This window comes from Taudactylus pleione, unplaced genomic scaffold, assembly GCF_031769625.1.
Source record: "Taudactylus pleione unplaced genomic scaffold, aTauple2 ptg000242l, whole genome shotgun sequence".
Lineage (NCBI taxonomy): Eukaryota > Metazoa > Chordata > Amphibia > Anura > Myobatrachidae > Taudactylus > Taudactylus pleione.
Genome location: NW_028284644.1, coordinates 3,769,533 through 3,789,006, shown reverse-complemented (window position 1 = coordinate 3,789,006; position 19,474 = coordinate 3,769,533). Strand labels below are relative to the sequence as shown.

Below are 19,474 nucleotides of genomic sequence, written 5' to 3'. Positions count from 1 at the left end.
GCGGAGGGCAGGGCGGGATGCCGACCGCTGGGGGCAGGGAACTCAACTCCCGGCACCCCAGCTACCCGGCAACATGCTCTGCGTCAGAGGGCCGGGGGCTGTGTGTTACACTACAGCCCCCGGGCAGCCTCCAGAAATGGCAGAGCTAGGTGCTGGCTGCTGGGGACCGGGAGCAGCACTCCCAGCGCCCCAGTGCTCCAGGCCAGCAGGAAACCGTCCCCAGGGTCCCTGCTTGCCCACCTCTGGAGCTCATATTCAGGCAGAAGCAGGAAGCTTGGTCCCTTATCAGATTCCTGGAAGTAGGGTTTTGGAGGGAAACCTTCCCCCGGCCCTAGACAAGCTGACTCCTGGGTGGCGACCAAAACCCCAGGTAGTCTCAGGCTCAGGGGAGTAACCACTACCCACTGTCCATAGGGGACAATGTTAAATGTGCATGTGTCCAGCACATGCACAGGTCATGCACTTATGATGATTGGTTGGAAACCACAGGGCGGACTTACCCCCTGTGGTAATGTGTATTAGAGTGGCATAAAAAGAGGGCCTGTGAGCCCTGTATGTGTACAACCCTGTAACTTCTTTGAGGAGAAGAGCTGCTGATAAGATTCTTTGTATGTGGTACATCTTTGAAAATCCTTTGTGGAGAATTGCTGTTTGATTTCTGTGTTATTCCCCTTCAGATGGAAGGGAAGGTCTTCTTTAAGACATTGAGCAAATAAACACCATTTGCCTTTACTTGAATTGTACCTCAATCCTGCGACCAACAGAATTGTGCAAAACGCTATTCCGTTCTCCTGCTGTTCTGGGTTAGAGCTCCGTGTCTCCAAGTTCAAGCCCTCTGCCAGCTACCGTGCAGACCTGGTCCATTGTGAGGGATCAGGTGGGAACTGCCGACACCAAACAGGAGGTGTGTCCGCAGTTGATCAAACGCATACGCAGCAGAAGCGGTTCCAGGTGCCGACGTAGGAGCCTGAGGGTACCTAATGAGCGGTTCCAAACGTCGATGGTAGAGTTTGGTGGTGGCAGCATCGTTAAATGCCCACAGCGCAGTGGGTGGAGTCAGTGACAGGAGATCACTGACGGTGAGTGGGAGTCCAAAAGCGCTAACCCGTGACCAGGGACGGCCTAGGCGCAAGGCGTCCGGTCACATCTGGTGGCATAGCGGTGGGATAATCCCAGGTGGCTTTTCGGTCACCCAACGAGAGAAGCCGAGTTACTCAGGAGAGGAGTAACTGCAGTTCAGGAGAACGCGCAGGATGGCTGATTACAGCGGAACGTCCAAGAATGATCTTGAGATGGTGTGCCAGGAAAAGGGCATTCCACTCGCTTACAGTGCAACCGCAAGCGACATGAGGAAGGCGTTCAGGGGCTGGGAGGAGTTGCATCAGATGGAGGTGGAAAGTGCAACTAGTGTAACAATGGACGCCCCTCAGACCGTGGTGAGAGCAACAAGTCCCGCCCCCTCTTGCAGCAGTTATGTTTCTCAGCATTCCCCAGCATGGCAGGGATCCCAACGAATGGATACCCTAGCGGAGTGGCTAGCGGAATTGGGAGAAAAGGCAACGGAACAAGAACGTATGCTCATCATTCGGATGTGGCATGACGAGCGGGCACCACGGGCCGTGGTACCCCCAGCCCGGTTGCAGACTGCTGTACTGGGATCAGATTGTATACAGTTTGCCATGTTTGTAGACAGTGATGGGGACATTGATGTACATTTGCAAGTATTTGAAAGGACTTGTAAACTACATGATTTACCCAAGCAGGAGTGGGTCAGACACCTGGTGCCCACACTGCACGGAGAGGCCCTGGAGACCTATCGAGGAGTGGCCACCGAGGATTGCGGTGACTATGACAAAGTTGTAAGGGCCCTCCTACAGCGATACTTTGTCACTCCTGAGTCCTACAGGAAAAAGTTGCAGGACTTGCCCAAGACCCCTACCAGCACCCATGAGCAGTTCGCCACCCAGCTGAGGCAGTACGTGGTGAAGTGGGTGAAGGGATCTGGTGCCACTACCTGGGATGCACTGATTGATCTGCTATGCCAAGAGCAGTTCTGCCGCAGGTGCGCCCCAGAGGTGAAGGAGTGGGTGCTAGACCGGGAGCCACCCAGCTTGAAGATGGCAGCCCAGTTAGCGGACAAGTATGTGGCAATTTGGCCACAAGGGCAGAAGCGCCCGACTAGTAGCCGACCCCAATGGACTGTACAACCAGGGGAACACCCCTCTTCTGCTCATCACCCCCCAAAGCGGGCATCCTCCAACCCGGGTGTTCTTGGCCAGCAACCGCCCCGCCCTGTCCCTGCAAATCATCAGAGACCACCGGGGCCCCGACTGGTCAAGAAGTGTTATGACTGTGGGAAAATCGGACATCTGAGGATGAACTGTCCCACAACCCAAGCACCCCAGACTTGTGCGCCAAATCTGAGTGCTGGAGCCCGGCTCGCTTGACTGACCCAGGGAGGTGAGCCCAAAGAGACTGTTCCTACTCCAGACAGTCCAATGGAGTGTGGGGAGAATCAGGTGAACTCTACGGAGAGAGTCACCTGCATGGCCAAGGGGCCACCCCAAAATATGTGGTGGCATCTGCAGATGGTCCAAGTGGGGCCCCTGCAGGGACAAGGATTAAGAGACTCTGGGGCCTCAATCACTGTTGTGAGCCCCTACCTTATTGATCCTGCTGCAGTACTGCCAGGTCGCACTGCCAAAGTGACCGTGGCAGGCGGAATGGAGCAAGAGGTACCTGTGGCGAGAGTCTACCTGGACTGGGGAGCTGGCCCAGAGTTGAGGGATGTTGCTGTCATGGATGGCCCTCCAACCGATGTGGTCCTGGGGAATGATCTTGGTGGTGGAATCGTTACCACATTTGCTGATGCCATTGCCCAGAGTCAAGTTTCCAGATCACAGTCTACATCAACTGCACCAGAACAACCCAGCCTAGAGGAAAAGACCACAGCGGCTAGACAACTGCCAGCGCAGCTTACCGCAGCATCAACCAGCCCAGAGGAAAAGACTACAGTGGCTAGATCAGCACATCTACCCAGCATGCCTTTTGCCTCTGGTATGTCTATGTGCCCTAGCAACGCAGAGGATGTTGGTTACGGCTCGTTGGATCCTGTGAGGGTGCCCAGTGATGCTCCTGTCCCTAGTGGTTTGCCAACTCCGGCGGTGAGTATGAATGACCACACTGACTTCCCTTTGACTGACCTCAACCAAACTGACCCTAGCGATCCCAACCCATATCCCCCTGTAGAATGTCCCTACTTAGAAGGAAGTGAGGGCCACAGACAGGAGTTCAGGGAAGCTCAGCTTGCTGACCCACATCTGGAAGGCATATCGTGCCAAGCTGGCAGCGGCCTTTCAGGGATAGCGGCAGGGAGTGTGACCTGGTGGGAACGGTTAAGGTACAGGGTAGCCAGGAAGGTAGAAGGGGATAGGCCAGTTAGGGAGCAGGGGATAGGCTAGTTCCCCTGCTTGTGCCAAGTAGATCAGGGAAGACACACAGCCTACCCATGGTGGATGTCACATGGAGCTCAGAGGCTGGTGATCTGTCCACCATCACTGTGGAACAGGTAGCGGATGAGGTGGTGAGAGGAGGCCTAGGTGACAGTGTAGTTTCCCCTAGTCATAGGAGGAGGATGGTAGGGCAGGTCTGACAGGTAGTGCAGACAGATGCCAGGTGGAGATGACAGAGGTGCAGTGCCCAGGGTATAGAGTAGGGGGAGACAGTGGTAGGCCCAGACCAGTGGGGGTGGAGGCAACCAGAAACTGTCCCCATCCCACAGCCCCAAAACAGGTACTGACCTTAGAAACTGTAAGGCCCTACGGAGGAGTTGTCCCTGACCTTAGTGCTGTAGTGACACCCCTTACAGAGTTGACCAGGGAGGGACTTCCCAAGTCTGTGGACTGTATACACGCTTGTGAGTTGGCATTCCAGTCATTGAAGGAGACTCTGGTACTAGCTCCAGTGCAGATGGCGCAATTTCAGGACCAGGACATTGTGGTACAAACTAATGCGTCATTGCACGGACTGGGAGCAGTACGGAGCCAGGAGGAGCCATATGGGCAGGAGCACACTTTGGCTTGTTTAAGCCGTATACTGCTACAGTGGGAGGTGGGGTATGCCACAATTGGAACACAGTGGTTGGTAATTGTTTGGGCATTGGACCACCTTCAGCACTATCTGTGCAACTGGTCCCCCAAAAGGGAAACTGACAGACTGTTGTGGTGGAGCCTTGGACTTCAGTGTGACTATTTGGACATTGTGCACAGACAAGGAAAGGGCCACTGCAATATGGATGACCTGTCAAGGCCGGAGCCGAAGCCCCCCAGGTAGCTTCCTTGAACCCCCCAAGAGACTGCGGGACCAGGAGCCAAATCGTTGGGACATGGCCCTCTGGTGTCCCGCTTGAGGGGGGGGAGAAGTGTGGCCGGAGGCTGGCCTCACGTGGGGAATGGCAGCTGCGGCACTGAAGGGGTTAACCCCTGTGCTGCGGCGCCATTTTTAAGGTAACAATGGGCGCTAGGCGCCACTTTTAATTGTATTATTGGCACCAGGTGCCATATTTTAAATATGTTAGCGGCGCTAGGCGCCGAGGGTTTTAAATAAATGTTTCATTTATGTATTTCCCTGCCGTGGTCCAGCCCCGCTCTGGTGGCCGCGGCAGGGATGAGGTAACCCCCAGTGTGGCACACCGGGGGAGACCGGAGTGAAGGGAGCTGCTCAGTGCTCCACGCTGGAAGCCGGGAGTGTGACGCCGATGGTAGAGTTTGGTGGTGGCAGCAGCGGAGTCAGTGACAGGAGGTCACTGACTGTGAGTGGGAGTCCAAAAGCGCTAACCCGTGACCAGGGACGGCCTAGGCGAAAGGCGTCCGGTCACACCATCTTCATACTAATGAAAAAACAGAGAGCGTTAATCAGTCATTAGTGTAATATTAAGGTTTGTAATCCATATTTGCAGGATAATTGGGCAGAGGCAATTCCCCGAACAGTTCACATATAAAAATGTGCCACATACTTTAACAGGTACTTCTAATTTTTTTGTGTGTGTATGGTCAGCATCCTTAGGCTATTTTTTATTTGATGTTCAGGATTTGTCTGTATGTTTTAAAACAATTTGGAGAAAAGTTTCTCTAAGGCTGGATTATAGGAAAACATTGATTGTAATAATAAGAAAGTCTATAAATTAGGGACAGGGTTTGGCTATCAATCTGTCATACTGGACCTAATGATATTGGGCCATTTTAGATTGTTAAGTAATGATGCCTTGTGTGTGTCCAGTTGGTGTTGCCCTTGTCATTGAGGATTCCCAGAACTTTTCTTAATTTAAAGCTACATTTGTTTTGTGGAGTTTTTGAATTGAGGTTCCATCTAGATCATTGGTGGCCCAGGAACTGGTACGTCATAAATTGAGATTGAATGGATATTAGATTTCACAAAGGTACAATGGCAAATTCTTTATTTAATCTACTGGGCTATGGAACTGAGGAGAGGTCTTATGTTTTAACAAGAGCCGTTCATGCAGATATGCTGAAGAATGTTTCACAAATATATCTTCAAATGCATGGGTATTGGGGAGCTTTTGCCCCCCTCAGGAAGATGTTAGAAGAAGTTGCAGCTCTCACCACACTCATGGCAGACATTAGGATAAGGACACCAACACAGTGCAAGCTGACATTATGGCTCTTCTGGCTTTAGCAATGGTTGTTTTGGAAAGTCCAACAGCATCCTTTTCTTTCATTTGCTGCTTGTGTGTTTGCAGGTCTTGTGCTGATGGGCTTTATTATAGACCTCATACCATTTGCTGTAGTGGGTTTAAATAGTCATTTGTTTCACTGGTGGCGCTGATAGTTCCTGGTTTGTGTGTAGCTGAACCTTAATTCCTTTAGACTGTCTTTTGTAGCTGTCTGTACTTGTCTTTTTTATTTTGCTATTTTCTCCTTCCCTGTCCTTCTGTTGGCATGTTTCTAATTCTGAGTTTGTCTTCTGCTAGCCCTGACCACAGAGTGCACAACTGATATTGTTTGTCTGCTGCAAGCCACAACCCCCAAGTGTACACCAATTTTGTTTGTCTACTGCAGGTGTGGTCAATAAGCGACCCGCCAGGTGCTGTGGGACTACGCATCAGAGCAAGTCCTGCTACAGTTTTGCTATCAGGACATGCACTTCTCTAAAAAATTGACATAATTTCATTGTCGAGGACGTGAGGCCAACATGTCAAATTTGGACATTCATAAAGTTGACAGCCACCATTTCGACCATGCAGTTTTCGATGACCATTCTGGTGTCATCATTCTGAATGTCAACATTGTGAATGTACACCGTCAGAGACAATAGGTTGCATAAATATACACATATACAGGGTGGGTCACTAAAATATAAAACACTGGTGTAAAGAAATGTAGTTTGGATATTTGGGGCATACATTGATATTCACTCATTTTCTATTTTTGGAAAGTTACTATCATGCAGATCCAAGCCCTTTGGGTGCCCTAGGTGGTGTCCACCACACTCTCTCCTTCACTACTTCTTTCCTTGGCAAGGAGGTGTCTCTCTGTCACATCAGAGGATGTGGTACACCTAGTACTTTTGTGATGTGTAGGAGGCTGTGCAACCACCGTCCAAATTAAATGTAACTCTAAAGCTGAGTACATACTAGACGATATACTGTCAGATCCGGTGAATCAGACGACATATTGTCCACATCGGGCAGTGTGTACCCGCTAAGTCGCTGACAATGCACGATCCTGTGTGACGTCAGCGACATAGCCCACCAGACATGCATGCAGCATGGCCCTCGCTGTCACACCGTCACTGCTGGCATTGGCAATTGTCTACACACATTTGACAATACCGACACTCCTGACGGGACAAGCTGCAAGACACATCAGCTGGGTACACATCATTAAGTGTGTACCCTGCATTAGGGATACATTTACAAGAGGGTTGTTTAGTAAAACCACCATGTTTGGAGTTTTTTTCAGATGAGTCCACTTCTGACCATCTATTAAGTAGGCAGGCTAAATAGACATTAACTAATTTTCCATGAGAAGCTCCTTTGACACAGTCCGTACTGCTTCAATGGACTATATCATGTCAAGAACAAAAGTAGATAACTAATTAATTAAACCACTGCACTACAGAAAATATTAGGTGGAAAAATATATTTTTCAATATACTACCCACTCTTTACCTGGTACCCACAGGCCAGGGGTATCAGGAGCTGACCAATCCTACTTTGCATGGATCCAGGCATGCCTTTGGGTATAGGCCTCTAACTATAGGTCTAGGATGAATGCTAAGTAGCATGGTCTGTTATTAAAGTGGACTAAGGGGTTTTGCATTTACACTAGCAAGGGCTGTTTTCCCGAAAGCGCATGTAGATTTCACTAAGCTACATGCAATTTAGTGGCTTAGAAACTGCTAAACAAATGCAAATATTGGAGGTGGTTTCTGTTATACCTTCCAAAACTGCTGGATCATAAATCTTGGAGGGAGAAACCTAGATCTCAAGAATAGATATTTAAAAGCAAATGTATTCATTTGTTATTAGTACTGTAGGTCACTTACAGTTTTTGTCACTTACAGTCATAACTTGTGGAGCTCCTCCAAACTCTGTGAATACTGAAGTTGAAGCTAAAGACTTTTCATTTGGGATGGAAGCAATTTATAATTGTAAAAAAGGGTGAGTTTAACACAGTCTTTCAAATATTAGCATCAGACCATAATCAATAAGTTTTTACTTATTAAAATTATATACAATAAATATTGAACAACGCACTTGATCTGGATTGATCTAACGCAGTAGAAGTTGTTTTAATTTATCTACAGTATTTGCTACTTTGTAATATAATTTAGTGTAATAACAAGCCAGTGAAGAGGTGATGATAATCACAAGCAAATGCAAATGTTTCTAAAATATGTCAAATTTGATGTGCTTATTGTCACTGAAGATTTCGGAATTTGTACTTGGCAATGAGAATTCAATGGTAAAGCAATGATTGCTTAACCAGTTTTATTTTTCCTTTTATATTTAGGTACAAAATGGTATCTCAAACCAATTCAATGAAATGTACAGAAAATGGATATTGGAGTGGTAGTATCCCTGATTGCAAAGGTAAGATATTAAAATAGTATGTTGAGTGAGTGAAAAATAATATTTGCATCATTTTACACCTCTGGTATTACAAATTATAAAAAAAACCAGATCATGAATTAAAATAACATAGTTGCGCAGTATTTAGTAATTTAGCTGTAATTTAAATGTTAGATATTTCTATTTATAATATGTATTGAGACATGGGAGAAGTTTTTCTAAGCGGTAGTTTTGCTGAGGTTTTGAAACCAGTAGAACCTGCCACAGATTGATGGTGGGTTGTAATCACGAAATTCAGCATTTACTAAAGGTCAATTTGACCTTCTAAAAAAGACCTGCCATCAATCCCTTTCAGTTTCTAAACCCCTATCCTGTCGCATATCTGATGCAATTATGAAGCAGTACACAGGCTTATATATTTAAAAATGCAAACAATCGTGATATTTAAAAAAAGGCTGGGGTCCTCCCAACTGTCCCCAGGCCTTTAAGCCTAGACTGGTGTAGTATCCTGTCCAACATAAACCTAGGATAATTCCCTATGGTGATAAGCATCTAACACCTGGGGATATATTTGCTAAAGTGCTGGTTTTTAGAAGTGGAGATGTTGCCCTTAGCAAATAATTGGATTTTACTTAACATTTACCTAGCAACTTCTAGAAGATAAGGGCTAAAATCTGATTGGTTGCTATGGGCAACATATCCACTTTTAAAACCACTTTAGTAAATATACCTTCTGGAGTTGAAGACCTGAGGCATCTGAGTGGGTAGTGAGGAGGCTGCCCAGTCCTGAACAGGAGTTGTCATCCAGGGATTGTTAAAATGATTGATAGTGTATCCTGTACAGACTTGTGGTCATCCCCTAAGATAGCAGTGAGGGATATGTAAAACCTTTTAGGTGTGTGCCCATAGTAAAAGTTTAAAGGTGCGTACACACGTAGCGATTTTAAAGAGCGATTTGACCGATAGCCATATTGATATCGTTATCGCTACCATTATCATCAAAATTGCTCATTTAAAAGGTCCCTACCAACTTACCAGTGACCAGCGATGCACGGCCACGTATGGAAAAAGCAATATCATCCATTGGCCGGGCATGCCGGTCAACTTGCTTGATATCGAGCAAGTTACTATATGGAAACCCGCGATCAACGATCACGGTCGCTATAGTAGTCGGTAAGTTGGTAACACACAACAGTTTTTTTCTATTTTTTTGCCCGAACACACAACAGTGCCTCATAGTGCACCTAGTAATGGTGGCATCCTAATGTAATGACGTTATGTTATTTAAAGAAGTTTAATTTTTTTTCAACAGTGTCTGAACACACAACACAATGTTTCACAGCATTCCTAGTTATGGTGGCATCTTAATGACGTTATAATTTGTAACACACAAGTTTTAATTTTTTTTAAAAGTGCCTGAACACACAACACTCTACCTCACAGTGCTCATAGTAATGGTGGCACACTAATGACATTATATTTTTTGACATACAACAATTTTATTATATATTTTTTACACAGCATTAACACACAACAAAGTGCCACACAGCACTCCTATGGCATATTTTTTATTACACAGTGACCCTTTAAGTTAAACACATTGGCCCTGATTCAGAGCCGGACGCTCTGACCAGAGCGCTCGCTCTGAATCAGGGCCCAACTCCATAATTATGGAGCGTCCTCCTGGACGCTCGTATAGCTGTGGGTCACCACCCACAGCATATACGAGCGTGCAGGATGATGGTCGCGATGGTCTTGACCATCGCGACCATCGCCACTGCGAGCCGAAGCCTGCAGTTGAGTTTCTCAACCGCAAGGCCCGGAGTGATTTTGGCTCTATCAGAGCCAAAATCACTCCCACTGACATCACTAGTGATGTCAATGGGGCCGGCTTCTGATGGTAGGCGTTCCCTTGGGAACGCCTCCGTCTGGGAGGCACGCCCCCGGCACGCCCACCAAAGGGGGCGTGCTGTCAATCAACATCGACAGCACGCCCCCTTTGATCAGACACTACGAGCGAAGGAAAGTCCTTCGCTCGTCGCGTCTCGCGCATGCGCACGACGGAGCTCCCTTCCGTCGTGCGCATGCGCAGTGCACACCATCGACCCACTTGCGAGCGGACAGCCACTAGCGAGTGGGTCTGAATCAGGCCTATTGTTCCTAATAGCAGATTTAATTAAATGACAACGGTGTACTCTATGCCCTTGTGCTCTTAATTTTATATGGGGGGGGGTTATGACAAAGTGCTCCTGTAGACTATTTTCACTACTCCTAATTGTCCTAATGGCATTTTTTAGTGCCTCACAGTGCTGAAGCCCAGTCCCACACCCTCTCCCTCTAGTATCTTGTGTAAAATGGCACCCGATCACAAGGGAGGTACTTTGATATGAAATCCAAAATATGCATGAACTGATGCCAGGAAGATGATGTTTTGCCTTATTTTGGGGTACGAGTTTAGCGGGAAGACCAGAACTGAGGCTCAGGACCTGATTCAGACCCAGTCGCAAGCGCTGAGCGCTCGCAACCGGGTCGATGGTGGCCCACAGCACATGCGCACGATGGAGCCTGCTCCGTCGTGCGCATGCGCGAGACCCGGCTAGCGATGGGCAATCCGTCGCTCCGGGTCTCGCACCAAAAGGGGCGAGCTGTCAATGTTGAGTGACAGCTCGCCCCCTTTGGTGGACTGGCTGGGGGGGTGGCTGCCCAAATGGAGGCGTTCCTATGAGAATGCCTGCCGTTTGGGGGCGGCCCCACTGACATCACGAATGATGTCAGTGGAGAGATTCCGGCTCTGTTAGAGCCGAAATCTCTCTTGGGCTTGCGGCCATGAGACCCTACCACAAGGGTCTTGTCGCAAGCCCGATGGTCGCGATGGTCTTGACCATCGCAACCATCATCATGGCCGCTCGCAATAGCTGTGGGTGGTCACCCACAGCTATGCGAGCGGCCAAGAGGCCGATCCAAAAAAAATAAAGCCGGCCCTGATTCAGAGAGAGCGCCCTGTCAGAGCGAGCACTCTGAATCAGGCCCTCAGTTCAACTTCGAACCCCTAAGTTTAGATTTGTTCAGTTTCCATGGAAACTGAACTGCACATGTCTAGTTTCAAAAAACCTTAATATTGTTTAAGTATTATTAAATGAGGGGGTAAAGTATATTGTGTGATTATAGTGTTAAATAATTAAGTCAGTAGTTCCACTACCACAGGCGGAAGTATTCTGAAAAATTCTCCAATAAGGCTATCTGGGTCTTGTGATTTAAAGGTTTCATTTGTTTGATTGCCTGAATGACTACTTTATAAATTGGTAGTGTTAGAGAGGGAATGGGACTGATATGCTGGCAGTGTCAGGCCGAAAGGATGAAATCCCAACAGCGTCAGGTAAGTTACCTAACCCTCTCTTCTCCCCCCCCCTAACCCTAACCCTCGCTTAGGGGTGCCTAACCTTAAACTTCTGGGGTGGTGCCTAACCCTGTCCCCCCCCGGGGGTGCCAAAACCTAACCCCCCCTAACTGCATCCTAAACCTAACCCTCCATCCTAGGGGTGTCTAACCCTAATCTCCCCCCCAAAACCTAACGCTAACCCCACTAGAGCCCCTAATCCTAACCCTCCCCTACCGCGGCTAATGCTAAGAGCGCCCCAGACTTACCTTTGTTCGGGCTGGCGTCCATGCGGCTGCCGGTCTCATAACTACATCCCATTAGAGAGGATCTCGTCATTTCATCCAACTGGGGCAATACAATGTGTTCTCAGAATGCAGTCTTCTTAGCCGTAGCAATGGTCCCTGCTGGTAAGGAGCCTCATCAAGTAGTTTAAGGATATGCATGATGTCCCTACCCCCGAGGGACATGAGAGGCATCCTGAAAAAAGAGAATAATGAAAGCTGATCAATACCCTAAGGAGAAACCAGTGAACAATCTACCAAAACATATTATTATCGTGGTGGTGAGAGATACATTACCTGCTAGAATCGAGTCTGTCACCCATCAGATGAACTACATTATCGTGTGCTTTTTGTGCAACATAGTTTTTTTATTGTAGTATTTTTCAGAGCTTATTATGCCAACATAAGTTTCTTTTGTGCTAAATGGAACACGTCGCACTGTGATTTCCGATGATTGTTGACAAAAGATATACATTTTTCACTAATTATTGCCTTCACTATAATAGAATGTGGTCATTCTTATGCTCAGAGTTCAAATGTGTATAAGAATGCCATGCTCACCTCAACATGTCTTTGGTTGGAGGAAGATAAATATGTAGGGAATTGTCAATGTTTACCAACATTCAATTATAGATTATATGTTGCTTTTCTTCTGCAAGCTGTGTAAACTGTATCTATGCAGGCCATTACTTGTTCTCCCTCTGAGCTCTCTTAATACTACAGTACTTGATGATCACACCACTCAAATCAGCTGCTTCAATGGATTTCATCTGTAACATATGCAGTTAATTAAGAATGCTATTTAAAGACCTGAACGAGAGAGCTTTCTATTCACCTTGACAAAGACACCTTTAGGATGTTGAAACGCGTAGGTGCTCTTTCCTATTGTATGGTGCTCCATATAACTTACAAGGACTACTTTATAACCAATGAACTTGATCTTTTTTCACAAAACTACCAAAGTGCTCGAATCCCTTAAATCCACGGATCACAGAGGAACAAATCTACTTGCTCCCCAGACACAGGTAGAGCACATTTCTTACCTATTGCAGACCTGTTCCCCCTAAATATCAAATTAATGAGATGATCTGATTATTGAGACGGGACAGCAACATTTTCACTGCTGTGGACATTATAACAGAGTACCGCTCCTGTGCTCCGACTGCTGGAGCTGTTACTCACCTAGAGCGGGAAAGTCTGCAGCTCACGCTGAACACATGATGCTCCACTTCCCGAGTGAGTTCACTGGAGAATGTGATGCTGTGGCTTCATTGACAAAGATCTTTTCCTTGCACTGATACAGCTGGAGCTGCAGTGCATCCGGAGAAAGAATGCCCCGAGCTCCACAGCCGACTACACACTCCCCAGGAGTGGCAATCACAGCACTCCCTTTCCCCATTGAAACGGGCTTATCATTACTATAATTTTCTGGCCCAAAATAACTAGCAATACCAGCTTTAAAGTCACCTTGGTGGTATTCACAACGGAAGTCTTCAGGTAATCCATTGGTTACTATATTTATTTCATGACACAGGCATAACAACGTATAACATGATACAGTATACAACTGGACAGTGACTCTTAATAATCTACTTCTGATTAACATTGTATCTACCTGTGTATTCTTTTGTGACCACCTTCTTAATATTAGGACTAATAATTCTATTTTTATATGCTTTTAATGTAATGGGTAATTATTATGTATGCATCTTTTGTGCTGATGTGATATGTTGAAATTATTTTTTAAATAAATGTATACTTGTCATTTTTGAAACACACCTGATTTGAGTACGTTACTAATTAACCCCAGATTTTATGGTTGCCTATTTTTTTATGAATTTTAGGAGATTGAGGTAAAACTTTGAAGAATCGATTAAGGATTAATGGTTTTAACAGGGAGATATGGAAAGAATTTGGTAATTTGAGATAAGAAGGATGTTTTAACTTGTAAGCCTTGGGATTGATGACCCCAGTGATGGAAAAAGGAAAAATAAATCGAGGAGCGAACTTCATTGAAGGAACTCTGAGTCATAAATTACGAGTAGACAGCCATACTTGGTCCCCCACCTTCATACTGGGAATGGTCCTTCTCTTCCTATCTGCCCCTAACTTGTATCGGTGATATGTCTTTTGAAGAGAAGAATGAACTTGAGTCCAAATTTGTGAAAAAATTTGCAATGTTGAAGTTACGGCTGGAACATCAAAAACTGGCAGACCCTTAAATTCATGGACCCTGGGATGAAGACCATAGACTATCATGAATGGGGTCTGTCCCATAGAAGAGTGATAGGAACTATTGTGTGCGAATTCTGCCCAAGGTAGAGAATCAGACCAATTATCCTGAGATGATGACATATAGATCCTCAAAAAGGTTTCGAGGTCCTGATTCACTCTTTTAGTAGATTCGTTGGTTTGAGGATGATAGGCCGTAGAAAATGTTAGTTTGACCTGTAGAACAGAACACAAGGCCCTCCAAATTCTGGCCACAAACTGAACTCCTCGGTCCAAAATGATCTCAGTAGGAAGTCCATGTAGGCGGAATATGTGAAGAACATAGAGTTGGGCCAATTCGGAGGCTGAAGGTAATTTTTTGAGGGGAATGTAGTGTACCATTTTCGAGAATCGATCAATCACTACCCAAATGGTGGTATAGCCATTGAAGATGGGTAAATCTGTTACAAAGTCTATAGACAAATTGGACCAGGGAGTTGTTTACACAGAGCTGGAGCCACGAAAATTTTCCCAGGAGGTGGGTGGTTCTGGATGGTAGCAAATACTTTGGACTCTAGAACCGAAGTCTCTTTAAGATCTTCGATTAGGTTTTCGGAGGAAAAGGAGCAGGAAAGAGCATCAGCCTTTTGATTCAGAGATCCAGGTTGGAAAGTTAAATTGGGAAAATAATATTGCCCATCGAGCCAAATGTGAACTGAGGCACTGGATGTTCTTTAAGAATAGTAGGTTCCGATGATCCGTATATACAGTGATGGGAAATTTAGCTCCCTCGAGAGGATAACGCCATTCCATGAAAGCTGATTTGACCACCAATAATTCTTGTTCCCCGATAGGATAATTTCTCTCTGCTGGTAATTTTTTTTTAGAGAAGTATCCACAAAGATGGATCCTGATATCTTCAAACTTTTGTGATAACACCACCCCACAGCTTCGTATGAAGCATCTACCTCCAAGAAAAAAGGACTGTTGACATCAGGTTATCTTAAAATGGGTGTGAAATGAAGGCCTGTTTCAGCATTTGGAAATCTATCTCAGCGTCAGGAGGCCACTGAGAGGGATTAGCTCCTTTGTGGGTCAAAGCCGAATTGGGAGCCACTAGAGTAGAAATTCCTTTTGTGAATCTTTTGTAGTAATTAGCAAATCCCAAGAATCTTTGTATGGCTTTTAATGAATTAGGACGAGACCAATCCAAAATGACTTGTACCTTCTTGGGATCCATTTCTAACCCGGAACCAGAAATTGTATCCTAAAAAACAGAATGGAGGGTACCTCGAATACACACTTTTCCAGCTTGCAGTATAGATGATTTTTCCTCAGGTGAGACAAGACCTCCTTTACATGTGATCGATGTTTCTCAAGGGTAGAAGAAAATATCAGGATGTCATCCAAGTATACAACTACAGATACATACAGTAGATCTCTGAATATTTCTTTCACAATATTCTGAAAGACAGCGGGTACATTGCAGAGGCCAAAGGGCATCACCTAATATGCTAAATGTCCATCCCGAGTGTTGAAGGCGGTTTTCCATTAATTGCCTGGACATATTCTAATGCGATTGTACGCTCCTCTCAGATCTAATTTTGAAAACACTGTGGCTCCTTTGATTCTGTCAAAAATTTGGTGATAAGTGGCACCGGATATTGATTTTTTTACCATAATGTCATTCAAGCCTCAGTAGTCGATGCAGGGTCAGAGACCCCATCCTTCTTAGATACAAAAAAGAAGCCGGCACATAATAATTTGCAGCCACTCTGGATGAGTTGAGAACAAACTGGAGCCAAGTGGTGATCAAGCCAAGTGACCTTGCCTAGTCTTCTTGCTGCATTCCGGAGGATAACTTCAAGTGCAAAATTAAGGCACTGGAAGATCACCACGTGAAGTAATTAGCCCCCCCATCCACACACAAATGGACAGCCATGAGATACCTCCACCAATAATACAGCTAAAGTTGTAAACTGGAAATACACTTATAAGATCTCAACCAATGACTACACTTTATATTGAAGTGAGACATCATCAGCCCAGGAAGTCTTATATTGTCCTTATAGGTTTTGAAACTATAATCACAAATTAATGCATAGATAATCTAGTAGCCTGGGATTCCAAATGGCATTATTATACATGATAAAAACTGGGATATGTATCACACCTATCAAGAGGACTAGAGAAGAAGTTGCCTGTACTAACCAATCAGATTCTACCTATCATTTTATAGAATGTACTAACCAAATAATAGGTACAGTACAGCCATGGCTAAAAGTTTTGAGAACGACACAAGAGTTGGTTTTCACAAAGTTTTGCAGCTTCAGTGTTTTTAGATTTTTTTGTCAGATGTTACTATGGTATACTGAAGTAAAATTACAAGCATTTCATAAGTGTCAAAGGCTTTTATTGACAATTACATTAAGTTTGTGCAAAGAGTCAATATTTGCAGTGTTGACCTTTCTTTTTCAAGACCTCTGCAATTTGCCCTGGCATGCTGTCTATCAACTTCTGGGCCACAAACTGACTGATGGCCGCCCATTCTTGCCTAATCAATGCTTGGAGTTTGGCAGAATTTGTGGGTTTTTGTCCACCCGTGTCTTGAGGATTGACCACAAGTTCTCAATGGGATTAAGGTCTGGGGCGTTCCCTGGCCATGGACTCAAAATTTCGATGTGTTGGTCCCCGAGCCACTTAGTTATCACTTTTGCCTTATGGCAAGGTGATCCATCTTGCAGGAAAAGGCATTGTTTGTCACCAAACTGTTCTTGGATGATTGGGAGAAGTTTCTCTTGGAGGATGTTTTGGTACCATTCTTTATTCATATCTGTGTTCTTAGGCAAAATTGTGAGTGAGCCCACTCTCTTGAGAAGTGTGAGAAGTCACATTCATGTGTGAGAAGTAACCCCACACATGAATGGCCTCAGGATGTTTTACAGTTGGCATGACACGGAATTGATGGTTGCGCTCACCTTTCCTTCTTCGGACAAGCATTTTTCTAGATGCCCCAAACAATCTGAAAGAGGATTCATCAAAGTAAATAACCTTACCCCAGTCCTCAGCAGTCCAATCCCTGTACCTTTTGCAGAATATCAGTCTGTCCCTGATGTTTTTCCTGGAGAGAAGTGGCTGCCCTTCTTGACACCAGGCCATCCTCCAAAAGTCTTCACCTCACTGTGCGTGCAGATGCACTCATGACTGCCTGCTGCCATTCCTGAGCAAGCTCAGCACTGGTGATGCCCCGATCCTGCAGCTGAATCAACTTTAGAAGATGGTCCTGGCGCTTGCTGGACGTTCTTGGGCACCCTGAAGCCTTCTTCACAACTATTGAACCTCTCTCCTTGAAGTTCTTGATGATCCGATAAATGGTTGATTTAGGTGTAATCTTACTAGCAGCAATATCCTTGCCTGTGAGGCCCTTTTTGTGCAAAGCAATGATGACTGCACATTTTTCCTTAAAGGTAACCATGGTTAACAGAGGAAATACAATGATTTCAAGCTCCACCCTCATTTTAAAGCTTCCAGTCTGTTATTCTAACTGAATCAGCATGACAGAGTGATCTCCAGCCTTGTCCTCTTCAACACTCTCACCTGTGTTAACGAGAGAATCACAGATGTCAGCTGGTCCTTTTGTGGCATGGCTGAAATGCAGTGTAAATGTTTTTTTTGGATTAAGTTCATTGTCATGGCAAAGATTGACTTTGTAATTAATTGCAGTTCATATGATCACTCTTCATGACATTCTGGAGTATATGCAAATTGCCATCATAAAAACTGAAGCAGCAGACTTTGCGAAAGCCAATACTTGTGTCATTTTCAAAACCTACTCAGGACTGGCACTTCTATTATGCAATACATGTTGGTAGCTGCTCAATCACTTCAGTAATATCACTCAGGTGCATTTAAGGGAGGGGTTATTCTATACAAGAAACAATAAAAAGTATTCCCCCAGCACTGAGAATGAAATCAGCAATAAGATTTGAGAAACTACATGCTGGTAGATAATTCAGAGATCTCAGTTGCATATATTTGCAGAGATATGGCTAAGCCTCCAGGTCACGTCACGGCTTCTCTGATACTGGATGTCCCTAATACTTGGTCAAAGTCTGGAGTGTAGAACCCCAAAATGCTGGCGAAGGCCAGCCACCCCAGGGAAACACACCAGTTAAAGACTAAAGTGTTAGTAAGTGGTAATAAGAATAAAGCAACAACTATGTGTTAATAGGTGATACATAGGTGAAAGGTGTAATTAAAATGCTAAAAAAAAATGCTAAGGAAAAAAAAATATATAATTTGAAGGTGTTAAAGTGCTAAATAAAGTGTTAAACTGTGCCACCTCAGAGCAGCCCAGCCACACCAACCCCAGGGGGCACCGCACCCCAAACTCAGGGCCCTAACTAGGGTGGTGCGACCAGTGCCATGGCAGGGTGCGCTGTTTGGGCCTGTCAATTTTCCTGTTTATTTTCATTCTCGCTTGTGAGTTCCTCTTCTTTTATCCCCAGCATCTCCTGGCCTCCCCTATCTCTTCCCTGGCCCTTCCCCATGAGGCCATGGGCCTTTTTCAGGTGCACTATCTTATGTTTCTGTTTAAAAAAAGGGGGGGTGCCAATGCTCTTTTTGGTACAGGGTGCCAAAAAGTTTAGTTACGACTCTGCCCAAACTCATCCCCAAAACTGATAACTATATCCAATTTGGGTCATATAATTGCCCAATATAAGGCCACATATTTATGATATCCCTTTAGGCAGTTGCTTAGGGATGTCTCTGACATTCATACCCTAGTATGTGAAAGCTGCGGCTACAGTCCTGTTAAGCCTCCAAACCTCTCTCCTGCTCCCGACAGCCTACTGCACTGCACTGCACTGCACTCTGATCTGTGTCTGTGTTATGGCACATGCAGTCAGTGTGTTGGGAGCCTCTTTCCTCTCCTAAGGTCCTCTATTCCTATAATTGGAGTCCCAGCCTATCTATCACATAAGAAGCTCCTCCCCCCCGCCCCCAGACTACATGTACTGACTGACGAGTTGCTGCTGAATTGCTTCTTGGCGAGGGGAATAGATGTGTGTATGTGTGTGGGGGCAGAGGGGTTAAAGTGCCGGCAGGGCGAGTTAATGGGCACTGGTAAATGATTAATGAATAGGTTAATCAGTACTGGGTAGGGGGAAGTTATAGGTGCTAAGGTATGAGTATTAATGGGTATTGCAGGTGAATATGTTACATTCTGTGTGGGAAGACCATTATGGGAGCTGTGTTAAAGGGTGCTAGGAGGGTGAATTGATAATGGATTGGAGAAGAATGGGTTGATGGATGATGGGGGAGATCAGTTGATGGGTTCTTGAGGCTTTGAGTTAATGTGGGTTTATTTGATTCATGGGGAAGTTAATGGTTGCTAAATGGGTTAATGTATAGTGGCAGGATGGGTGAATGTGTTGCTTGGGGTAAATGGTGATTGTATAGGGGGGGCTGAATAGGCGTATTGGGTACTCTGATTATACAACAGCGTTT

The 19,474-nt window shown here is 45.4% G+C and overlaps 1 protein-coding gene across 5 annotated transcripts in view; it reads left to right on the top strand.

Annotated features, from left to right (window-relative positions):
• The window catches only part of LOC148516719 (zona pellucida sperm-binding protein 3 receptor-like), a 230,671-nt gene that overhangs the window by 185,149 nt on the left and 26,048 nt on the right, over positions 1-19,474 (top strand). For all 5 annotated transcript variants that reach the window (XM_088479583.1, XM_088479581.1, XM_088479582.1 and 2 more), the window contains 2 exons: positions 7,585-7,681; positions 8,034-8,113. In XM_088479583.1, coding sequence (XP_088335709.1) covers positions 7,585-7,681; positions 8,034-8,113 — 177 coding nt within the window. The remainder of the gene's footprint in view (positions 1-7,584; positions 7,682-8,033; positions 8,114-19,474) is intronic.